The sequence below is a fragment of the Pimephales promelas genome, chromosome 1 (genome assembly GCF_988280905.1).
Source record: "Pimephales promelas chromosome 1, fPimPro1.hap1.1, whole genome shotgun sequence".
Classification (NCBI taxonomy): domain Eukaryota; kingdom Metazoa; phylum Chordata; class Actinopteri; order Cypriniformes; family Leuciscidae; genus Pimephales; species Pimephales promelas.
In genome coordinates this window covers 4,111,837-4,137,625 of record NC_142769.1, presented here as the reverse complement: position 1 = coordinate 4,137,625, position 25,789 = coordinate 4,111,837, and the positions used below count along the sequence as shown (strand labels likewise).

At 37.6% G+C, this 25,789-nt stretch overlaps 1 protein-coding gene across 3 annotated transcripts in view; it reads right to left on the bottom strand.

The window, feature by feature from the left end:
* The window catches only part of usp47 (ubiquitin specific peptidase 47), a 44,420-nt gene extending 19,557 nt beyond the window's left edge, over positions 1-24,863 (bottom strand). Inside the window, exons 1-15 of one of the 3 annotated variants that reach the window (XM_039690838.2) lie at positions 24,588-24,863; positions 16,412-16,606; positions 12,843-12,956; positions 10,745-10,898; positions 10,559-10,655; positions 8,994-9,139; positions 8,687-8,877; positions 6,939-7,088; positions 4,300-4,395; positions 4,070-4,222; positions 1,893-2,051; positions 1,681-1,812; positions 1,145-1,221; positions 1,002-1,057; positions 771-883 (exon numbers count right to left, since the gene is read on the bottom strand). In XM_039690838.2, the coding sequence (XP_039546772.2) occupies positions 771-883; positions 1,002-1,057; positions 1,145-1,221; positions 1,681-1,812; positions 1,893-2,051; positions 4,070-4,222; positions 4,300-4,395; positions 6,939-7,088; positions 8,687-8,877; positions 8,994-9,139; positions 10,559-10,655; positions 10,745-10,898; positions 12,843-12,956; positions 16,412-16,606; positions 24,588-24,632 (1,878 nt within the window). In that variant the 5' untranslated portion in view covers positions 24,633-24,863. The remainder of the gene's footprint in view (positions 1-770; positions 884-1,001; positions 1,058-1,144; positions 1,222-1,680; positions 1,813-1,892; positions 2,052-4,069; positions 4,223-4,299; positions 4,396-6,938; positions 7,089-8,686; positions 8,878-8,993; positions 9,140-10,558; positions 10,656-10,744; positions 10,899-12,842; positions 12,957-16,411; positions 16,607-24,587) is intronic. The other 2 variants (XM_089118034.1, XM_039690836.2) reach the window with 2 other exon arrangements.
* Positions 24,864-25,789: the final 926 nt, after the last annotated feature.

Below are 25,789 nucleotides of genomic sequence, written 5' to 3'. Positions count from 1 at the left end.
TTTTCTGAGTCATTTGATTCATTCAATGAACGAAACGAACGAGTTGACTCAGAAAAAGATTTGTTCATTTTGATGAACGAGTTCGAACAGGAGAGTCACGGAAGCGCGTCACAGAACAGAGCAAGGCGAGCATTTGAGCTTATAAAACTTTTAACATTGTTAATTATTTATGAAATGAGCGATCGTTTCACTTGATAAGACCCTTATTCATCGTATTGAATCGTTTAAAACCCTTTGAACAGTTTGCAGTTTGCACTGAAACTGTCTTTTGGACCTTGAACCGTTTGGTTCCCATTGAAGTCCATTATATGGAGAAAAATCCTGGAATGTTTTCATCAAAAACCTTAATTTCTTTTCGACTAAAGAAAGAAAGACATGGACATCTTGGATGACATGGGGGTGAGTAAATTATCAGCAAAAGTTTTTTTAAAAGTGAACTACTCATTTAAGTACTTTTACCTGTTGAAAAGTGTCTAAATGGAACTACAGAGTCTTGTTTGTTTTGTATCTTTAGGTTTGGTGTTAAAAATCACATTATGAAAGCTGAGCAAACCAGGGCTAAATGTATCATTTTCTTTCTTGCTCAGGACCAAACGAACCAACACACCCATTTAACACACCCTTAAATAAACTCTTTAGATAATTGTGCCAATTTTTGTTGAGAGTGCACCAATGATGCCTAAAATTCTGTCTAGGTAGGCAGCTCGTTAGGGTTTGGGACACAGCCCGAGTCTCCAGAACCGAGCACTGTGGGTATGCAGAAACTTTACCTTGCATGTGTTGCGCTCGATCTCTCTTTGCCTCTTCTCCTGCTCCTCGGACTCTTTCTCTCGTTGCACAAGTCTCTTTATGTGCTCTGGGAAGTCCTCCACTTCCAGGAATTCTGCAAACACACAGAGAGCACATTCAATTCCAGCATTGGTAATATATATATATATATATATATATATATATATATTTTATATTGAGGGTGGAAAAAATATCCATGTCAGTTCCCTTACTTGCATTTCTGGAGGGGTCCTTCAGTCTGTACATGAGCATGTATGCATTTGTAGAGCTGTTGGGCCATAAAAGCAGAGGATTTGGCAAAAATACTTCATAATGTGTTTTACAAGGGTCTGTGGCACCACAAATCTTTACACACCTGGCAAAGGCACTGGAGTAATAGCCCCTGCTCCCTGAGGATCCGCCATACGTCTTCCGGATGTCATCCTGTGTGATCTGGAACAAACACATATGAATAACACAATTTACAACCCTGGATTATTTTCTTTCTTTCTGTGAAAAACAAAGAGATGGGTCTCATTCACAAACTGCGAACATTTTAACGAACAATTCATGACACACATATTCACACAGTGTTGAACTAATATGGACAACTTAGATTTCGACAATATTGGAGATAACTCAAACATTCGAGTTCTCAGTTAAGAAAATTACACATTTCAAGTTGACTAAACTTAAAATTGAAAGTTGATAAATTACAGCGATATAAACATTGTATGTTTTGCAGAGTGGTGAAGGGCTGTAATGGAGAAGTTGTGCAGAAAGTCCTGATATGGAGATGGTTTGGGCATGTTTTATGCAAATTACCAAGCTAGAGCACTCCAAATGAATGCATATAAATACCAAGTGAATTTCATTTTCGGCTGAACTATTCCCTTTTAGATTGATTCTGACCTTGCTGACGTGCTGGTCATTGAAGCTGTACCATTGGCTATCACTGAAGGACTTGATGCAGGCGTAGTAGTGCCCACCTGCGGCACTCCCAGAATGCACCATGACCGAGAAGAGTTCAAAGGTCAAAGAGCTCTATAAGGCAGACAGAAGAGGCATGTTCAGAGTTCAGTACAGCGCTCGGGCATTTGGGTTCAGCGAGGACGTGAGGTAACCTTTGGTTTGAGCACCCGCTCTGCAGTGCTGGTGTTATCCAGACAGATGCCCTCGTCCACGGCATCATCCGTGGAGAAATCGTTGCTCATCTGGTCACTGTGGCAGCTTCCTTCGTTCTCCGCACCACTGTCAGTGCAGCTCTCCGTCTGAGGTGACTTCTGCAGACAAAACAGTTCATTAATGCATCAAAATTAGGGCGGTGCAAAAATTAATTGCGATTAATCGCATCCAAAATAAAAGTCTGTGTTTACATAATATATTTGTGTGTGCTGTATATAATTATTTTGAATATATAAATACACACACAAGCATACATATTGTGAAAATGTGTTATTCATATATATAAATATTTATTATATAATATGTATATATATATATATATATATATATATGAAGAGTTCAGATGCAAAAGCCTCTAAATGCCATTTGAAATTTTCTTCTTTAATGATGATTTTTGTCAAACTTGTATATTTAACTCCAGTAATTTCACTTAAATAACAATTAATAGGTAATTATCATTGCCATTTAAGTGAAATCACTGAACTTAAATATACAAGTTTGACAAAAATCATCATTAAAGAAGAAAATTTCAAATGGCATTTAGAGGCTTTTGCATCTGAACTCTTCATATATATATATATATATATATATATATACATATTATATAATAAATATTTATATATATGAATAACACATTTTCACAATATGTATGCTTGTGTGTGTATTTATATATTCAAAATAATTATATACAGCACACACAAATATATTATGTAAACACAGACTTTTATTTTGGATGCGATTAATCGCAATTAATTTTTGCACAGCCCTAATCAAAATTATTGTTTTAAATTAGAGTTTGGCAAGGTACTGGGGATGTTCAGATCTACATACATCCAAAATTAATTAGTCTAAGGAAGCCCTGAATAATTAGGCTATTAGACGTGCATTAGATTAGGGGGCATTTTGAGACAATTTGATTGAATTTAATTTATTAATATTTATGCAATATTTATGGTCTATTTTGCCATGGAAAAAATTATTTTTTTTAAAAAAATATGAATGCAGTATTTTAGTTTAATATAGAGTCTAGGCCTTCAGAAAAAAATATTTTTTGAAAAAAATTAGCACCATCTGGTTAAAGTATAGAGAAAAAGCGTAGAATCATGGTATAACCACTAGATGGCATGTACAGCTCTCTATGGAGAAGCATGTGAATTCCCCAGATGTTTATGAACACGTTTTTTTTTTTGTGTGGATTTGAATATATAGTTGAAACAATCTAAAAAAACTTTTTTTTTTAATAGTTTTTGTCAATTTCCCATTCATTTCCTATGGGGGTCATTTTTGACCAAAGACCACAAGTGTGACTATTTTTTTTAAGACCACTTAGCATACTCAGATCATGACCTCAATTTTTTTGTGTGTTCACATACATAATGCCATAAAAGTCACCAAGTTTCGTAACATTCTGATGAAGCTGTGATTTTTAAAAATTCAAAACATACTTTTTGTAATCAAAATGTATTGGTGTGTATGTGTATAAAAGTGTGTGTGGGGGGGTGGGTTTGTCTGTTTTGCACTCTAGATGTTATAGAGTTTCACCCCTTCCCTGCGGTGTACTTTTTTTTTTTAGAATTGTGGCCGATTTGTAGATTGCACGTACAAAAATTCAGTGAATTTATTTATTTTTTGTCAATTTCCCATTCATTTCCTATGGGTCGGTCATTTTTGACCGAAGACAACAAGTGTGACAATTTTTTTTACGAACACTTAGCATGCTCGGATCATGACCTCAATTTTTTTTTTTGTATTCACATACATAATGCCATAAAAGTCACCAAGTTTCATAACATTCCGATGAAGCTGTGATTTTTAGAAAATCAAAACAGAAGATTTTTTGGTCAGAAATGACCAAAGAGCACCTGAGGGTTAATTGATACTGTCATAACTTAATAATTTTCTTTCAAACATGTTTATTAGCCTGACATCAACATTCATCCCACTCTAAAATAAAGTAAGGCATGAAGTCAAAATCAGAAATTGTCCCTTGATCAAAAAAACAATCACAAATGGCCACCAGAGACGCATTTGAGATATTGATACCAGATGTGACGAGGGCAGGAGAGAGTTCAGCTTTCCTCACCAAAAGGAAAGAGATCATAAAGCTGTCTCTCACCTCGTCCTCGACGTCAATGAAGGGGCTCATGTCCAGCTCCTCGGGGAAGGTCATGCGGTCATTGAGTTTAATGCGGTGCATAGTGGTGTAATCAAAGTCGAAGCGTTTCAGCTGCAGAGTCAGCAGGTATGGGAAATGGAGGAATCTCAGGCCCTGGAGAGAAAAAATACTGCATAAGAAACTGAAATGAGATAGAGGACTAGACAGACATCGTATCTGAGCGGATTCACCTTGCGGGCGTCACATTTCTTTTTGCAGCGCTCACAGAAGTATTGGTTGGGCCCGTCAAGAGTCTCAGGCTGGATGAAGGCCTGCAGCGCTTCTTCCTGTTCAGCAGGAAATTAGTGGACAATAAGGACAAACATGCTCCTCTTTCGTTTGGAGATTGCATTAACATTCAGCAACTGTGTTATCATTAACATACAAATAACTTAAAGGACTAGTTCACTTTAAAAAAAAAAAACTTTTGCTGATAATTTACTCACCCCCATGTCATCCAAGATGTCCATGTTATTTTTTCTTCAGTTGAAAAGAAATTAAGGTTTTTGATGAAAACATTCCAGGATTTTTCTTCATATAATGGACTTCAATGGGAACCAAACGGTTCAAGGTCCAAATGAGAGTTTCAGTGCAAACTGCAAACTGTTCAAAGGGCTTTAAACGATTCCAGACGATGAATAAGTGTCTTATCAAGCAAAACAATCGCTCATTTAAAAAAATAAATAGTTTTTTTTTTAAGTTTTATAAGCACAAATGGTCGCTTTGCTCTGTTCAGTGACTGTCCTATTCGAACTCGTTCATCAAAATTAACGAATCTTTTCCTGAGTCAACTCGTTAATTTAGTTCGTTGAATGAACCAAATGACACGGAAAAAGATTCGTTCATTTTGATGAACAGGAGAGTCACGTACGCACCTTTCAGAACAGAGCAAGGCAAGTATTTGAGCTTATAAAACTTAACTTTTTTTTTTTTAAATGAGCGATCGTTTCGCTTGATAAGACCCTTATTTGTCGTCTGGAATCATTTAAAGCCTTTTGAACAGTTTGTACTGAAACTGTCTTTTGGACCTTGAGCCGTTTGGTTCCCATTGAAGTCCATTATATGGAGAAAAATCCTGGAATGTTTTCATCAAAAACCTTAATTTCTTTTCGACTGAAGAAAAAATGACATGAACATCTTGGATGACATGGGGTGAGTAAATCAGCAAAAGTTATTTTTTAAAGTGAACTACTCCTTTAAAAGTATATAAATAACACTGTTTAAAGAGGACTTGCCCTTTTTCAAAGTCTTAATTTAGTTTTTGGAGTCTACTAAAGTAGGTTTTCATGCTTGACTTTTTATTTGCACACATTTGACATTGTTGCAGCTCCTCTCTTCCCAGTCTGTCAGTAACGTACTCTTCAGTTCCTGTGTCTATGAAACCCCTCCTTCCGAAAAGCACAATGTGCTCTGATTGGCCGACTGGATGGGTGTGTTGTGATTGCTCAACCGCTTCAAGCGTGTTTGGGAAATGTCACTCCCTTACCGTAACTGCTAGTATTAACAGTCACACTACTTACTAACTCAAACAGGTCCCGCCCTCTCTTTTTATGTTATTATGCCTTGGACGGGAATTATTTAAATGAGGAATATTATGTCCAGAATAAAACTCCAGACTACAAATGAGTAGCGCCAGACCGATTTATTGGATATTATCGGCCGATATTAGGCATTTTCCAAAATATCGGTATCGGCAGTTATAATGGCCGATAAATGAATATTTCAAAAATAAAATAAAAACGGACAAAACACGCTTGAACCATGTCATGAGTGTTGGAGTAAAGCCCGACCGATAAAGGATTTTGAAGGCCGATACCGATACAAACATTTGTTGGTTTTAAAATTCGATATTCCGATATATCGGCCGATATTTTTTTTTCCAGAAACGTGCAACAAAACATTAACAGATTTCCCTAACATTAGTTATTTGTAGTTATTTATGAATTTTAACTAAAATAAAACGATAATGCATATTAAAAAGAAACTTGTATCTTTTATTGTCACAACAGAACGGAGGAACATCAAAATATATTAAAGTTCTGATAAATAAAATAATAATTAGTCCCTACATTGCCTTAAAAGCTTCCTGCAACCTGGATTAGCAGGATGTGTGGCGCGTTATACAAGAGTGTTGCCAACAGGGACGGTATAGAGTGCCCTCTGGTGGACAAACTATTGAAGCGTGTTTCGTCCGTTTTTATTTTATTTTTGAAATATTCATTTATCGGCCATTTTAACTGCCGATACCGATAGTTTGGAAAATGCCTAATATCGGCCTGGCTCTATGTTGGAGTTGTATAGTTTGTTTCGGATTTTGTTTCAGTTTCGGATTTTAAAACCAACAAATATCGGTATCGGCCTTCAAAATCCTTTATCGGTCGGGCTCTACAATGCAGGTGTTTCAGGGAGTTCACAAACGGTGCGCACTGATATAGAGAATAACTCCCGCCAGAGGGACCTTTGTGCTTTGTAACTTTGCAGACCTTTTTCATGCCCAAACAGCAACATTTCGCACTAAAGAAAGTTGCGAATGTAAAAAAGCAGGACCCCTTTAGTACTTGTACGGTATCCTGACTACGATTGGCTGTGACTGTGTTTCGCTGTAGTGTTTACTTCACTATTGACTCCTGATTTAATTTCCCATTGAATGAAATAGCATATAACTCTCTAGCTTATAGCAATGGTCATATTTCCATATCAAACAATATTAAAACCACCGTCTTGTTGGCATATAAAACAAATACGATTAAAAAAAAACTGCTAATGGCGTAATGCCGCATCTCCCAGTCCGCAGCGACAAATAAATGGTGATAATGATGGCCGTACGCACCACGCTGCCAAAAGCCTGGCTGGCCCCGAAGGGCCTGATGACCAGAGGGATGTCCAAGTACGTGTCAATCCTCCAGCTCTCATAGCCACACTCCAAACAGCGCACATAGTCCTTCAGTTTGCCCTGGTAAAGCTGGTTGATCAGGTCAGCCTGGGAAAAACAAAAGACAGTCCATCAAAACAAGCTCAAGAAACACACCCATTCCTTCATTTTTTCTATTATAAATTAATAAAAAAAAACATGAAACTGAATTTCAGTATATCTTTGGTGTGTCCCTTTTTGTGTTAACAAAAGCAGGACTTAAGCTGCATGAACTCAAAAAGTCTGGGTAAAACCTGACTATCACGTTCTCCAGCCCGATCGGAGAACGAACTAAAGAGAATCTTGTGCTTCAATAGAAACAGGAGCATCGGACTGTGTGTAAAAAGTTCACACGATCAATGTTAATCAGAATGGTTAAATCATTTTATGAAATGCGGTTTCTTCATTCGAAATTGAGAAACCGTAATCATTTTAAGCTTTGATTTAGAATCCTTTTAAATCTCAAATTTTCATTGGAGTCTAAAGAAGTCGGTGAGCGTCTGTCCACCCAGTTTTTGCGGAGTGTTCGGCAACCATTGGTGGCTTTTCGGCCGGTTAAGCACGTCAAATCAGCGATTGGCTTTAGAAAAACTATGAAAGCAAGTCATGAAGGTACACACAGTTGACTCTGAGCGTTCCAATAAGTAAATATTAAGTCACAAAATGACATGACTGTCTGGAATGAACAAAATACAGACCAACAGGATTCTTATACTCAAAATGTAAAGCACATGCTGCTTTGTTTTCAGTTTGGATCGTTCCAGAGTTGTAGTTTTGTTTCCCTTTGTGAAGGATGAATACAGATTACTGCCACCTGCTGGCACGGAGAGTCATTTCTTCAAACGCAGACGCAGTTGGCCATTGACTGTTGTCTCTATGGCATATTCAAACACAGCTTTGACAACAACACAGTTGTCAAATGTGTCACTTTTTGACCCCACTATTAGAGCCAGACCGATATATCGGCAGGCCGATATTATCGGCCGATATTTGGCATTTTCCAAACTATCGGTATCGGCAGTTATAATGGCCGATAAATGAATATTTCAAAAATAAATAAAAAACGGACGAAACACGCTTGAACCATGTCATGAGTGTTGGAGTTGTATAGTTTGTCCACCAGAGGGCACTCTACACCATCCCTGTTGGCAACACTCGTTTATAACGCGCCACACATTCTGCAAACTGCTGATCCAGCCAGATTCGGGCAGAGAGAACCAGTTATCCGCGAGTGAGATCATCGGTGAAGTGTGTTCATGGTGAGCTGGTCACGAGACCAACTCAAAAATGCATTATCATATTATTTTAGTTAAAACTCATACATAACTACAAATAACTAATGTTAGGGAAATATGTTAATGTTTTGTTGCACGTTTCTGAAAAAAAAAATATCGGCCGATATATCGGAATATCGGATTTTAAAACCAACAAATATTCGTTTCGGTATCGGCCTTCAAAATCCTTTATCGGTCGGGCTCTACCCACTATAAATTCAGAGAAATCCCAAACAAGTGGTTGAGACGAGATTTGGCCGGAACAATTCGATTTGCCAACTTACTGGCTCAAATACAGATTTCAAAGTCTTACAGCACAGCTTAAAAGAGAACAATCGACTGAGTGTAGAAACATGCAAACCTTTGTTTAGTGCATGCCATGGCCCAACCCACCTCAAACGTTGAGGACATTCGGAAATTCGAACGAACATTGGGTCTTTTGTCCTGACCCTGATGTAGGGATCTCATTGGTTGTGGATTAGCATCAAGAGATGTGGGGTATACCTGCTCGGTCTGTTTCCACTTCTGCTCAAGTGCATCAAACATGACTCTGCAAAGCTCCTGGACGTCGTGCTGCTGCCAGGCTGCAAAACACACACGGTAAGGAGTCACGAGAAATCAAGACTCTTCCTGCGATCTGATAACAGCAGTGCTAATGTGGGTAAAGTTTCTCAAAGAGACGCTAAGTGACTCTTCGTACCTTCACTGCTGTCCCAGCCAAAGCTGCGGGTCACGTCTGTGGTCTCGATGGCGCGCTTCTTACTTGTCTGCAGGAGAACGAACAGCCTCTGGAGCTGGTATGGGATACTGGTGACTGGATCCTCCTCGGACTCCTCAAACTCCCAACTGGCGCAGAAACATTAAAATAGTGTTAAAGAATGCAAAATATGGAGGCAGAATTGAATGTTTATAACAAATAAAAAAGCTATTAACTATTAAAGGAGAACTCCGACGCAAAATGAACCTTTGGTCTAATAACACATCGGTACCTAGTCGACCATTCAATGAGATTTGTTTTCATGATAATCCAATGTAAAGAGTTATATCTCTAAAAACTGTTTAGCGTATACGCTAGTAATGGGGGCATATAATAAGTAAAGAGAAATCGCTAGTTTATACAACTAGCTAGGCTCAAAATAGCCCTACACTAACACAGTAACATAATGAGGGTCCATACTTCATACTTATCCTTTAAGATATTTTATACACACAGTCAACTTCGCGAATACAGGAAGAAGCCATCTTTGAAAAATAGTCTCTACCAGTCGATCTACGAACACCGATCCAAGTGCGCTGGTGAGATGTGAATAAGGTGATAAGGTGAGAGCGAACAGTAGGCTACGTGTACATATTGAAGAGAAGAAAATGGTTCGTGTTTGTGTTTCTTCCGGAAACAACGGACCATATGAGATTCTGCACAGTTCAGCGCACTTGGATTAGCGTTCGTAGATCGACTGGTAGAGACTATTTTTCAAAGATGGCTCCTACCGTGTTAGTGTGGGGCTATTTTGAGCCTTACTAGTGGTAATTACAAGCGATTTTTATTTGTCATTACTGTATGCCCTATATACTTGCATTATACTAGCGTTATTATAGGCTAAACTGTTTTTAGAGATAAAACTATTACAATGTGTAATTACACCAAAGGTTCATTTTGCGCCGGAGTTCTCCTTTAATAGTGCCAAAAAATTGCATTAGAGACAGTATGTTGAATTCATTCAGCCTAAAAAAATCATAAAAGCCTCAACTTAATCTTTATATTCAATCATATAAAGCGATCGAGTCTGTTAAAAAAAAAACTGGGCTAAACCCTTCAATTCATATAGATTCGTTTTACAATCTCTTTATGAACGTTTTGAAGCGTCAAAGTGGTAGTTGCGTAGCTGTCAATGGAGGACAGAAATCTCTCAGATTTCATCAAAAAGATCTTCATTTGTGTTTTGAAGATGAACGAAAGTATTATTGGTTTTGGAATGGCATGAGTAATTAATGACAGAATTTTCATTTTTGGGTGAACTATCCCTTTAAATCTAGTTCATATAAACTAGTATCCCATACAGACTACTTGGGATTGGTGGTGGCACAGTGGATAAGACACATGCCTTTGGTGTGAGAGACCCGGGTTTGAATCCACTGTGTCCCTGAGCAAGACACTTAACCCCTAGTTGCTCCAGAGGCGTGCGACCTCTGACATATATAGCAATTGTAAGTCGCTTTGAATAAAAGCGTCAGCTAAATGAATAAATGTAAATATAATGTACTTACTTATAGAGTGCATTCCTGAACTCAGGGGTCATGAACAGGGTCTGCAGGAGGCTGTTCAGGTAGCAGGTCATTGCTTGGTTGACCAAACCAACATAACCTTTAAAGCACACACAAGACAAATGAATCTGTGTGGAAAAGTTGTGGCCACCATGCCCTTCACAACAATGCATGTTTAATCAGTGCTACCTGTCTCTGATTTGTTGAGTATGGAGGAGTACGAGTAACTGGGGCTGCTGTAGTCACTGCTGCAGCCCACAGTACCGTCCCGGGGTAAAGGTCCAATGAAGCGATCCTGAGAACTGTCATCAAGACCACTGCTGTCTGCTGTGCCAGATTCATCCTGTAGGACAGTCACACAAGAATAATGCTAAATATGCAATGCTCACTATACATGACTAAGAGAAGGTTATCAAATTAGCACTCCTTCTTAGTAGTGCGTATGGTGTGGTATTCTTTATTTCTAAAGAAAATAAAGCTGGGTAGGAACCTGCAAGGTCAACCTAAACTGGGTTCCACAACAAACAGTGGGAACGGAAAGATTCAAGGCCATGGTTATTATGAGTGTGAGAGAATGTTTTTTTTTCTCCGCTTGATGCAATCTTTGCACTTTTCCTAAATATGAATAAATAAAGATCATAGAAAAATGACTGCTCGTTAGAATGACCGATAAATAAAACACCTGATAGATAAAGCAAAACGATGGATAAAACAATGGATGGAAGGACGGTTAAACGAACGATAGGAAAAAAATAATAATAAAATGAAAGATGGATAAAGCAATTTTTTTAACTATATAGAATGAAGGAATGGAACGATAGATCAAATTAATGATAGTTAAAACAAAAGACAGATTAAACAAATGAAAGAACGATAGATAGAATGAACAATAAGCAAATAGAGCAGACGGATGGATGGATGGATGGATGGATGGATGGATGGATGGATGGATGAGCAAATAGAGCAGGCGAACGATAGATAGATTAGATAGATGGATGGATGGATGGATGGATAGATAGATAAAGCAAATAGAGCAGGCGAACGATAAGATAGATTAGATGGATGGATGGATGGATAGATAAGCAAATAGAGCAGGCGAACGATAGATGGATGGATGGATGGATGGATGGATGGATGGATGGATGGATGGATGGATGGATGGATGGGTAGATAGATAAAGCAAATAGAGCAGGCAAATGATAGATAGATAGATTAGATAGATGGATGGATATATGGATAGATAAATAAGCAAATAGAGCAGGCGAACGATAGATAGATAGATAGATAGATAGATAGATAGATAGATAGATAGATAGATAGATAGATAGATAGATAGATAGATAGATAGATAGATAGATAGATAGATAGATAGATAGATAGATAGATAGATAGATAGATAGATAGATAGATAGATAGATAGATAGATAGATAGATAAGCAAATAGAGCAGGCGAACGATAGCTAGATGGATAGATGGATGGATAGATGGTTGGATGGATGAGCAAATAGACCAGGCGAACGATAGATAGATGGATGGATGGATAAGCAACGAGAGAATGCGAACGATGGATGGATGGATGGATAGATAGATAGGATGGATGGATGGATAGCAAATAGAGCAGGCGAACGAACGATGGATGGAACATGGATGATGGATGGATGGATAAACAAACAATAAATAAAACAAATGAAAAACAACAAATAACAGATAAAAATTGTACAAAAAATTAAATAAAAACTAAAGGAATGAATGATAGATAAAATGAGCGATAGCTAAAACAAACGACAGATAAACCGAATTAAAGAATGATAGATTATATTAACAATAGGTAAATGGAGCCAACGAAGTGATAAAGCGATAGTTGTGGCGTACAATTACAATAAATAAACGATATTTAGAACAGACGATAGATAGTCACTGCGTTGACGGATAGTGGTGCGATTGATGGACGGATGACAGATGACTAACGGTACATGTATTCGTATTGAACCGTTTCGGTTCTAGGCTTTATAATATTATATAAATAAATATATATTTCAATGTTATTTTTAATGCGATGGCCAAAACATTATTTGTTCATCCTTCAAAGACGACTCCCATTTATAAACCTGAATGTTTCAAGGTGTAGGAACACTCAAACTTATTTAAAAATAATTTTTCTTTAACAAATAAGAAAGTTCTCTGGCATTATTTTCTTTCTGCTGCATCAAAAACGTACCGAACCGTGACTTGTGTACCGTTACACCCCTACAGATGACGTATTTGAACAGCTCATATTGTGACTCACCGAAGCGATCTGAGGCTGCTCTCCGTCCTTGTCTGTGAGCTGCAGGAAATTCTTCTTCCCAGCCTCAAAACCGGACAACACCAGGGACATCTCACCGGCCTGGTCCAGAGGAGCCTTGGGGAAAAAGAGATAAGAGCGGACAAGAGTGAGAGAGGAAAGCGAATGCGGGGCAGATGCGGTCTTAAACTGCAAAATGCTGTAAAAGAGAAAAATAATCAAGCTGACATACTGCTAGTATGGAAGAAAAAGCTGTGCCGCCCGAGGGACATGACGTACTAGCAATTTTTTTAACGGTAAAAACAACTGTGTGCACTGGATTTTATTTCCTTTTTAATTCTAAACTGTTCTTATTTCTTTTGATTATTTTAAATAATTAGCCTATATGTAAAGCACCAATATATGAAATGTGCTATATAAATAAACTTGCCTTACCTAATCCACTGACCTACTCAGAGTCACCTGCAACTACAGGCTCTGTGCTGGGATTAACACACAGTTAAATGGAGAATACAGCAGAGTACGTGTCATCTCATCACATTCACTTCAGCAGTGTGGGAAAACATGGCACTGACACTGCCTGTGTATTTGAAAGCTGATAATCGATACATTGGCAGATCAATCTGAATCTCACTTATGTTGAAGTCAGGGAAGGAAATTAACTTTTTTGTCCACCGGCCACTGTGGCTGGTGGATTTCAAAATCTACCAGCCACTCAATGTTTTTACCAGCCACTTTCTTGCTTTGAACCGACAATGCATGTGAAAATTAACACTACAAGATCTACAATACTACTTAACCAGTTTATTTTATCAATATTTAATCAAGTCTCAATGAAATACTGACATTATACACACACAAACCATAATCTGACATACATTTCCTTAAATTAGTAGGGCATATTAAACAAAAAACTGAACAGATGCTAAACCGCACTCTGAGCTGGAGGATGCTCTCTCTGTAAAAGACGCCTCTTTTACATGCCTTGGTGTGGCGACCAGGCCAGCTGACAGTCTTGCCTGAGCCCTGGACAAGATAATCTTATGGGACCCCCTATACGCCCAGATCTCTCATTTTCTCTTGCTCGTCCTCTACTGTTCCCCTCCTCTGCTCTTCCATCTTCAAAAGACTTCAATGTTGTTGTGTTTTTTTTTTATTACCCACACTGAATAAAAACACGTTTAAATGGGTAATTTTCTTTTCTGACATAGCCTACTGCAGTTCTTGTTAAAACACTAGATATGAAAAATCTGTGCATTTTGGGCACTTTTTGTGTGAAATCATATTTATTTTTTTGTCCATCAAAGTGTGCTTTCACTTAATTAAGCATGAACAGTGATCTGGCCCATTATCTGTTCACCGATGCATTACCAGTCCCTCCAGGATTTCGCGATTTTTTTGTGTGATTTTTGCGGTCAAAATGGCTGATTTTGTGGTGGTAATTTCCAAAAATTTGTGAAAAAATTTGCGATTTATGTTTAACATTTACCATAATAGTATTCAGTCCTTCCAGAAAAACACTGAGTTTTTTTTTGTGATTGTTGCGGGCAAAAATTGATTGATTATGCGGCCAGTTTTCTTTAAAAATGCGATGGAATATGTGGGATATTTATGCAATTTTATGCGATGAAATTGCTGGAATTTACAAAAATTGAGGGAACTTGCAAAAATTGCGGTTTGATGAAAAAGAGAAAAAAAGTGATTCCCCCAACATCCTGTTAATATAAGAGTCATTTCTTATTACTTCCTTTGATAAACAAGCATACTACATCATAGAAAGTGCTGGGAATATTTAATTTCTCATCTTGTTTTATTTCAGACTGTAAGAGTGTAAATAAGGTGTGGCCCCTTTAAGAGCTGCACGCTCCCTGTTGAACTCTCTGCAGTGTTATATGTGCGCCTCGAACACCCCATGTGTGCGGGTAATTTCTGTTTGATGCTACTTCTTATTATCTTATGTTGTTTATTAAGTAACGATGTGACAGTAGAACGTTCGACAGACAGTTATACGAGTTCGATTTGTGAGATGTCAATCGCCTCCGGGAGTCTGTCTGGCGTCACGTAATTGCGTCACTTCATAACGTTCCCATGGAAACAGGGGGAAATGGCTGCTCTTATGTGAAGCAAACGCAACATTTTTCAACTTTCTGCTAAGATACATGTGAGTTTTTTTTTGCAACGAAAATGCGAGGATTATGAAATTATGCAAACCCCGCATATTTTGCACGGAAATCGGCAATTTATGCGGCGAAAGTGAGGCGTATTTGAAAAAATGCGGCCCCCGCATAAATATGCGGACTTTGGCTGATTTTGCATTGAATTCAGCGATCGCATAATCGCGTTTTTCTGGAGGGACTGCATTACAGGCGGCTTTTTATTTCTCATCTCCATATATATATCTAGTAATAAAGCTAGGGGCTAGGAAAATGAATTCTTTGCTAATACTTCCTCATCATTGTGGAGAGCGCAGTTCGCACCGCTTTCTTCTTTCCACAAGCGCGTGCTCTCCCGTGGCATCTGTCGTTGCTAAGCAACAATGAACTTGCGCGCCTCTAAAAAACGAGCGCGCCGCGACGCTTCTGCTTTCCACAAGCGCGTGCTCTCCCGTGACGTCTGTCGTTGCTATGCAACAATGAACTTGCAACGCTAACGCCGTGTGTCCACCAAAGCGTTTTTCCACGCGCCTGGCGTATGTTTTCAATTGTTTTCAATGGGAGCGTCACGTTTTTTAAACGCCGTGAGCGTACCGAGGCGCAGAGCGTTCTTTTTCACGCTGAAGCGCCCAGCGTTTTTACTGGTCGCTGGGAGTTGAAAAATGTTCAACTTTGGATAAAACGCAGTGCTCATCACTGTCACATTTTACCCAGCCGTCCAATCACAGTGGAGGAGGGGCGGGACCGTTGAACCAAACGGTTCAAGGTCCAAAAGACAATTTCAGTGCAGCTTCAAAGGGCTTTTAACGACACCAGACGATGAATAAGGGTCTTATCTAGCGAAATGATCGCTCATTTAAAAAATAAATAAAAAACTTTAGGTTTTATAAGCACAAATGCTCGCCTTCCTCTGTTCTGTGATGCGCGTTCGTGACTCTCCTGTTCGAACTCGTTCATCAAAATGAACAAATGTTTTTTTACGAGTCATTTTGTTCATTCAACGAACTAAATTAACGAAATGACTCGAAAAAAGATTCGTTTACATTATTTATGTAACGTTTTTATAATCGTTTTCGATTATTTCTTTTTGAAATGACCAATCGTTTCGCTAGATAAGACCCTTATTCATCGTCTGGTGTCGTTTAAAGCCCTTTGAAGCTGCACTGAAACTCTCACTTGGACCTTGAACCGTTTGGTTCCCAATGAAGTCCATTATATGTTTTCATCAAAAACCTTAATTACTTTTCGACCGAGGAAAGAAAGACATGGACATCTTGGATGACATGGGGGTGAGTAAATTATCAGCAAAAGTTTTTTTTTTTTTAAAGTGAATTACTCCTTTAATGCGTTATGCTAAATTTTAAATAAACAGTGCATCTCTTGGTAAGACTTATGTGTTTTGTTGGGGAAGACTCTCACCACATCCGCAGCGTTGGCCCACGCCAGGCAGAAAGTGCCGTTCACATATCCAGCCTTGTGAGCCACATCCTCGTATAATTTGTTGACAGTGGTGGAGGCGGGCAGGTTGAGCGTCAGCCTCTCATTGACGGTCTTGGCATTGGTGGTGTCCTGCACTATACACAACACTCTCGGCTCCTCCGCTGCACTTTCTATCTGTAAACGCACACATAGGGTGAAGTGTTAGGTTTACTTTAACCAAGCAGACACACGCTCCACTCCAGTAATGAGAACATCCATTAGACATGCCAGGGAAGTGCACTAGATGAGCAAAAGCACAATAGTTATCATCATACAACTGACTGATCATAGTTACATAATGCACGGTTTCATGTGGTAATTTCAGGGAGTACGTAAGCAAGCAAGTAGAGGTATGCTGCATACTTTAACACTCAACTCATAATACAAAGCTACTTAGGTTAGGAATTAATACAGCAAACCACCATGGACAAACAAGGTTGAACAGGCCTGATCAAGCCTAACTAGTAATTAATCAATAATATTTAGATATGATTAGAGACATTCATATTACTAATCTTATTGACACCAGTGGGTTAAATGTTAGTGTAGAAACAGCTGTGTTTGGGGTCTCTGTGACTGGTGCTGGTTGGTTAATTGCAGGTGTTGTTTACAAAGCAGAGCCATGGCCTTCTCATAGCGTCTGCTAAAGAACTGATCATCATGTTACCACAAGCGCTGACTGAGGATTCCAAGCATGACGCAAGCAAAACATTTCTACGTACGTTATTGATATGATGAGCACATGTAAAATAACTTGAGAAGATTTTAAATGAAAGGGTTAGTAGTTCGTATTCACCGTAACGTATTCACCCTCAAGCCATCCTAGGTGTATATGACTTTCTTCTTTCAGCCAAATACAATCAGAGCTATATAAAAAATATCCTGGCACTTCCAAGCTTTATTATGGTTTTTGAAACTCCAAAAAGTGCATCCATCCATGATAAAAGTAATCCATACGGTAGGGCTGTCAAACGATTAATCGCGAATAATCGCATCCAAAATAAAAGTTTGTGTTTACGTAATATATGTGGGTGCATTGTGTGTAATTATTTTATATATATATATATATAAAAATACACACACATGCTTGTATATATTCAAGAAATATTTTCATGTATATAATGTATATAGATTTATATATGTATAAATATAAATATTTTATAAATAAATAATTTTTTTTTTCTTAAAGGCACACTATGTAATATTTCACCACTAGAGGTCGTTTATTCAAAACAAAGGCGTAGCTTGATGACGCCTCGGTTTGGCGGAATCATGGGAGTTGTTGTCTTCTGGTGGAGAATATGACGGGACTCGATATTAGGCACGGTAAATCATTGTAAATAAAAAAAACGAGATTCAAACAATGTGTTGAGCTGTATAACAATTGGTTTTCTTTCGATAAATGTACCCAAACAGTTGCCCACCTGTCTAAAAACACAATGTATTAGAGCATCTTTGGTGTTTCCATGGTTTCTACAAAATAAAACGGGAAATCGAGGGCAACGATGTCATTGATAGGCAATGCACAGACACGTAACATTGCTCTTGTGGTTTTTCATCCAAAAAAAACTTACATAGTGTGCCTTTAAATATACATGCATGTGTGTGTGTATTTATATATATATACAAAATATATAATTCTAATTAATATTCAATTATAATTAATTAATATAATTATATTTAATATAATTATACACAGTGCACCCACATATATTATGTAAATACAAACTTTTATTTTGGATGCGATTAATCGCAATTAATTGTTTGACAGCCCTACCATACGGCTCACGGGGTTTAATAAATGATTTCTGAAGCAAAGTGATGCGTTTTTGTAAGAAAAACATCCATATTTATAACTTTATAAAGTATAATCACTGGCTTCCGGTAACGTCCGTATTTCCACAAGTATTTCCATGCCTGAGACACTGATTTTCACATAAAACGAATTTCGGCAAGTTGTACAGTATCTTTCGACATACCTTCTGATGTTCATTCATTTTTATATCTTGCTAGTAAAGAGGAAGAGATGATCGGTTGACTTGCGCTTCACGCAGTCGCTTCGCTTGAACTTAAACGGCAACAGCAAACGGTCACGCCCCGTTAAAGACGCCAAAACGGCATTTACTGTTTACAATTTGTAGTTAAATTGTCAACATTTGAAAGCTGATACTTAGCATATTGCGCTTTATTGAATACGAGGCTTGCTACAAACAGTTTAGCGAAGTTTTGTTCCCACAACTCAAAAAAGCATAGACTAAACGATCGATTCTTAGGATTTAAGAATCGATTCAAATCGAGTTGATTCAATTCAAATTTTCATGTTGACTTTAATCACTTTACAGACAATTCAATTTTTCACACTACATACTCAAATTCCCAGCTGACTGCAAAATAACGTCACCTTGATAATGTTATTATTATCTGGGTAAATCTCGAGCCCATCAACAAAATGTCCTGGGAATATTTCACTCCAAAATCAAAAGAAAATATCTCAATTTCGCTTTAAACAAAAAGTACCAGCTTAATTTTTATTGATATTTCTTTCAATTCATTATTCACACTAGTACAAGCTCAATTTCCCATCTGCCTGGAACAGTGTATTGCCCTCAGCTTACCCTCAAACCAGCTGATTTTTTTCATGACGTCTTCATTTGAGGGTTAGTGTCAAATGAATCACCATGCTGTAAACACACACACACATGCAACACACACAACTACCTGTGAGAACCTCTTCTGCATTTCCTCAAAAATACTCTGCCTGCAACTCCAAAAAATACCCTGATGACAGAACAACAACAACAACAGTGTTCAAGAGAAGCCAAAACAGCCTCGGGCGCAAGGCCGAGCATCACGATACGAGCGGCACTGATGTATGATATCTGTTAAAGGTCAAAACACAGGGGAACGATGGAGATCTAGAGGAGGAAATGTGAAGATCCCACTGTAAAAGACACATAGATGTCAACACGAGCAGGGGCATTATCAGATTAGAGGGTATTTTTATCAGGGATAATATCGTTAGGTGCTGACATGAAACAGGTTGGCCTGTATTCATTATGACAAGGTGCTCAGGCCTACAAGATCTTCATCCCAGTGAAGAAAAGGCTTTTCATTGAAGTACAGATAGACCATGTAAATTAAATATTTAAGATATAGTCAATTTTTTCTTGTCGATAATATAAGATTTTTAACCAATATCACAAAAATATTTCCCATGCAAATGTGTTTTGAAATCATATTACAGGTTCTGAAATAATAAACTTGCGGTCGCCAAGTTTTGTTTTGAGTTTTTTTTTTAATTCAATCCTATGGAAGTTCATGCACGCGCAGTCATTTGTGAGATAGCCAGCGGATCAGAAAAAGCGCCCAGCAGCCGAGATAGTCAAAAGGTTACGCAGTTCTTGTATCATTATATCGGATCTGTGCATTAGCTCTTAAAGAGACAGCAGCTTAATATTCCTGGTGCCAAAAAAATCGTCATTTTGCGGCCCTCACTCATCCCGCTCGCCACAGTAAACATAATGAATGGCGACTGTAGAACGCAAAAGCCGAATCCCGGATATTTTGGGCGATCTCGAAACTTTTTCGGGCAGACTCATCTCGGAGACTCACTAGTAGCCTAGACTTGTTGTTTAACTACTGCACTCTGTTACCGGTAGGCGTGGCCTCCTAGGGCAGCGAAGCAAGTGCATTCTGGTAGTTGTTGTCTTTCATCCACATGAGCCAAAAATACATTTTCTGGCTTTTCTCAGTCTAGAAAGCTCCAAATTTAAAAATGATTTCACATTTCTTCTACATAAATGACCCATTTTAAATGCTTCTATCGCAACATATATCGTAGAAAACAAAAACATCACAGTTTTTTCCAATATCATGTAGCCCTAACATGTACACTGCTAGACGCTAAGCGGCCAGGCTGATCAACATTCCCAGGCGTAGGTTCCCAGATTAGATGCCATCATACTTTTATTCAGCAAGCATAACTCTGTTCATGGTCTAGTCCCATGGGGGTGTGATAAAAACGATGAGCTCGTGGTGTGATGCGGGTGACATTAATACCTGGACTGAACAAACCTTCACACCTACCACACAGACAGATGCCAGCTGATAGAGAGAGAGAGAGAGAGAGAGAGAGAGAGAGGTTCTCAGATCTTGCTTAGCATTTCCAGACCCTTTGAACACTATCAGAGTGGTTGAATCAAAGGCCCAAGCAAACTTCTGATTGTTATTCAGGGAAATTCTACACATTGTTTGTAAGGTTTACTTTATAGAGAGAGTCACCCAGCCTGGTTGTAGTCTACATTTAGGCGTGTCAACGAATCAAAATGAACAAATCTTTTCCCGAGTCAATTCGTTCATTTCGTTCATTGAATGAACCAAATGACATGAAAAAAGAATCGTTCATTTTGATGAACGAGTTCCAACAGGATAGTCACGAACGCGCATCACAGAACAGAACACCCTTCATAATAGGGGCTCCGCATTGGCTGATTTTGACCGGAAAGACACTACACTTCAAAAGCTATTGTGAAACTTTACAAGCTTTATGTTTTTACTTCCTTGAATGCCAAGCATTCCTCCTTTATCTAAAGCTGGTAGATGCTCTTGCTGGAGATTGAGGGATATGTGAAAAGTAGGGGTGGAGCAACTCATTGGTTAAATGTACTTGCATCTAAAAAAAATTCTTTTATGACGCAAAATTAATGTAAACACGGTCCGTTAGATCTTAAACCAATAGGACAAACCACACTTGCAATTTCAAAAGAGAAGAGATGTGTGCATTAGTGTGAATGCAGCTTATCGTATATAAACTATGGGGGAAAATCACTCCAGCTCTTGAATTAAAAACCTTCAGACAGCCTATTTAAATACTGAAAGCACTCTTTGTTTATTGCTTGTATTTATTTTATTTACTAGTTTTTATATTTTGAAGCTATATTAGTTTATATAGCCTATTTAAAATTCTTAACATGTAATTGGTTTAATTAAATGTTTTTTTATATACATTTTAATAAAATGAAATGTTTTTTTTTTCTTTTTCGTTTTCAATACTTCATTGTTTTGCAAATATACGTGGGATGGATTTGACTCCATAGTTGTGTGCTTCAACTCTGCATTGTGCTTACACAGCTTCACACGGTAAAAAAAAAAAACTTTTTTTAAATATATGTTTTTACACATGTAATTAAATACATATTTTAAGTGTTATTAAGATGAATTAATAAGAAAAAAAAGTAGATCGGATCATGAGCTGCCTAAAGATTCCCATCCCTACTGTACAATGATTCATTGCTTGTCTTTGTCGACTAATACAGAAGGTAAAGAACTTAAAGAGCAATCGCAATATTGGTAAAAAAAACAAAAAAAAAACGCAATTACATTATTTTCCGTTACCGTTCAGCCCTAGTTAGGACTCTATTCTCATTCAAATTTACCAATTTGTAGATCATTATATGGCACTTCATTACCATTGTAAAAAGTATAGTTTCTACGGTTTTGGTTTCATGAAGTCTAAACACATTTAGTATAGCCAAATCCACAACATTCTGCTACAGCTTAATAACAAAAAATACTGCAATATTTCATTACTCCTATTAATAATACTGTATAATAAAATTTGATTTGAATATCACACAATAACAGTTACAGTTAGTGTAATCCATTGTAAATGTTGGTGATTTGTGGATTGAAAAGCCTTCTAACTGGATCAATTTCTCCCGTTTCCCACATCAGTGTGTTTGAGAATGTTGTTTCATCTGGCTTAAACTAGTTTAAATATCCTAGACCTTGAGGTTTGTATCAGAGAACAAGAAGTGCTGCTTCACAGAGTAGCACTGTTTCAGTTTCTCATACGCAACAGAAAAGGAATCGCATATCAGGTAAATTAGTAGTGACACTGAAGATTAAAATATAGCTATAACTTTTAATGCTGACTAATCAATGATTTCCAGCAGGTGTTGTCATCAAAGCAACCATAACTCAGAGAAAGAGTGTGGGAGTGTCGCGCATCCCGCTATAAAACAGACAGATTCATGCGGTAATTGGAGCTGAGCCAGTGAAGGTCATGTTAATCCTGCAGACCAATTTATACGATCAAATAGGATCAAACTGACTCATTCATTTCAGGCTTAAGTCCAACGGCTATTTTCTTGGTATGTTCCTGCTCTAAATTTAGTCTGAAGACCTGATGCACTGGATTTCTAAACAGTGAATTTAATCACCAACAATGACAACCATGTAAACAGCCAAAACAAAGGATCGTATTGGAGTCAAAGTGTTTATATTATCAGACAGTGTCAAAAAAAAGACTAAAAATGCTGTATTCTGCTGCCAGGCCAGTAGTTGGCGATGTTACTTTGTAAAGAAAAACTACTACTATAGACTACTAAAAAGACTATAGTTTACACAGAGACGATAATGGTATCATTTTGAAAAACGTACACTTTGAAACCCATTTTCAAATGTTTGTGTTTTCAGGCCCCCTAAATGATGTTGTTGTATAAATGAACGTCCAAAACACATAAAAAAAATTTTTTGGTTGAAAATGGTGTTATGTAAACGGCCCCCCAAGATATTGGTATCAGCATCAGCCATAAATTCACTCAACAACAAATTACTAACATGTTTTTGTGCTGATATTCTTTGGACTAACATAAATACCATGATACTGCCATTAATTATGTTCATATTTTACTTTTTGAGCCTTCCATATACAATGTCCTTGGTTGAATGATTTTCACTTAAAGGGAAAGTTCAAGTTTGAAATTATTTTTTTATATGTTTTACCTTACCTCAATGGCATCCAAGATGTAGGTGTCTTTGTTTCCACAGTATTTTCAATTTTGATATTTTTAGGTCAAACCGTTCATATCTGTCAGTCATATAATAGAGGTCTATGGTCACCACCTCAAAGAGCATGCAGAGAAGTCCAATTAAACATGATTTAATGACTCGTAAATGTAAGTAGCTACACATTGATGGCCTAAGACACGAAACAAGTGGTTTGTGTGAGAAAACTAAGAGTATTTATATCATTTTTACCTCATGTAACCACAGCCACGTCCAAGTGATCTTAAGCCGCGGGCGCTTCGGTCTGTGCAAGCGCTGAAAAGCGCCGGAAGTGACGTTACTCATTGTTTACACAGAGATTTCTGATGCGTTACCTTTCACTGTAAATATCTAAGCATATTTAGATATACAGGAAATCACAATGGAAGACGAGTCATTAAATCATGTTTAATTTGGACTTCTTCTACATGCTCTTTGAGGTGGACCCCATACACCAGCATTATATGACTGACAGACCAGAAAGTTTGACCTAAAAATATCAAAATACTGTGAAAACAAAGATACATACATCTTGGATGCCCTTGAGCTAAGCTAAAACATATCAAAAATTAATTTCAAAGTGAACTATCCCTTTAAATAATACTTGTTAATATACCTGTATGGACATAATATAACGTCACCTGTATGGACATCCAAACCAAATAGAGTATTGATCAATTAGCATAAAACGAAAAATAAACAGCATAGTTTCAAAACAAATGCTAATAAACTCTTAATTTTTGATAATAATAAAAAACTCGATTCCCATCAATGCAGATTCGATTTGAAACCGTATATTTGATCTGAATAGGTTTTATTTGACAGGTAAATGTGATTGACGGGTGTTGGTATCATACAGTGTTTTAGCAATGAACGTCACCTTAATCAATCTGAATCATGTGCATAAATAAAGTGCTGTGGATTAAATCACCCAGTCTAATCTGAGCGGCTAACATAACTAACTATGGCGCACACTTTAGCACCTCTGAAACTCACTCCAGGCTGTGTCCAGAGTAAACAGTCGGACAGCACACATGACAACAGGTTATCTGGCCTATCAATCACATGAATCACCGGACTCAAGTAGTTATAACGTATTTAATGTGTCGGACGGACTTGTTGACTGATAGTTAGCTGAGCTGTTGCTAACACTCTCCTGCTAGCAGCTGAACTGATCCTGACACGCACTTTCCTGTCTCTCTTTGGCTTCATTTAAACGTGAATCTCTGCCTCATAGTGCGGTTTGTGCAGATTCCTCTGTTGTATTTTGAGGTGGATCATCTCTCACCTCTTTGGGCACAAGCTGCTTTTCTTCGCTGGGCACCATTTCCATCTGATCCTCCAGCCGCGGTCCGCTGTCAACAGGAGCTCTGCGAGTCGCTTCGGGACTCCATTCTGAGCGTGCTAGGCAAAACTAGTCGATATCGAAGAAACAACTTTTAGGATAAATGGCTCGTAATCCAGCTTAATCTGTGTTACTTTTTTACTGCTTAGACTGTAAGCAAAAACAGCAATCAATGGAGGAAAAATGGCCGCCACGCACTTTCGCGAGACTTCACATCAATCTGCGTCACTTCCGACAACACTCTCTCTGTTTGTATTCTACATTATCAAACAGCTGAAAGTGTGAAGTGGAAGTTAGGAAAATCACATTATTGTGAGCTAAAACGAGACCGTGCCTTATATTTATGAAATACAAAGCTTTCCCACACTTTAACCCTTCGATTAAAGTCTGCTTTCGTTATATGACTGAACTTTGCCTTCAATATGACAGTGTGGTTTATTGTGTTTACCTCTTTCCCAACATTTGGTATTTTAGTTTGGACTGGAGGACAGAATTCACGCACAAAATAAGTATTGGAACATTTTAATTAGAAATAATATTAATCTTATGTCGTTAAGTGCTAATAAATTGCATTTTGCAATCTCAAGCTAGCTTTAGACCTGTTAAACGTAGGCTATATCACCATTTTGCTAGATGTAAACAACACTGGTCCAGAAACACTTTCTGTTTCAGTTTGTAACTGTTTTCTTTATTTCACATGTAAAGAAAACATCTTAAATATGTTGTTTAACTTTTTGATTTAGTTTTACATGTTCGGTTGGTTGTATTTTATCCAAGCTTTTGTGTAGCCTAGTGTTAAAAAACTGAAACAGGAAGTGCTTCTGGACCAGTGTTGTTTACATCTTGCAAAATGGTCTATAGCCTACTTTCAAAAAGTGTACACGTCTTGTGTGTGTGTGTGTGTGTGTATATATATATATATATACTGTATATATTACATATATCTATAGTTTTTATTTATTAATTTAGTTTGGGTTTAATTTTACTTCAAGAATACTATAAAACATTGCTTTGGCAACTAGCTGAAATAACAATTAATATATATATATATATATATATATATATATTGAAAATACTGTTAAAGACTTAAATTGGCATTTACATTTTTTGGGACAAGATTTTCCTAAACAAGTTAAATCCTTTAA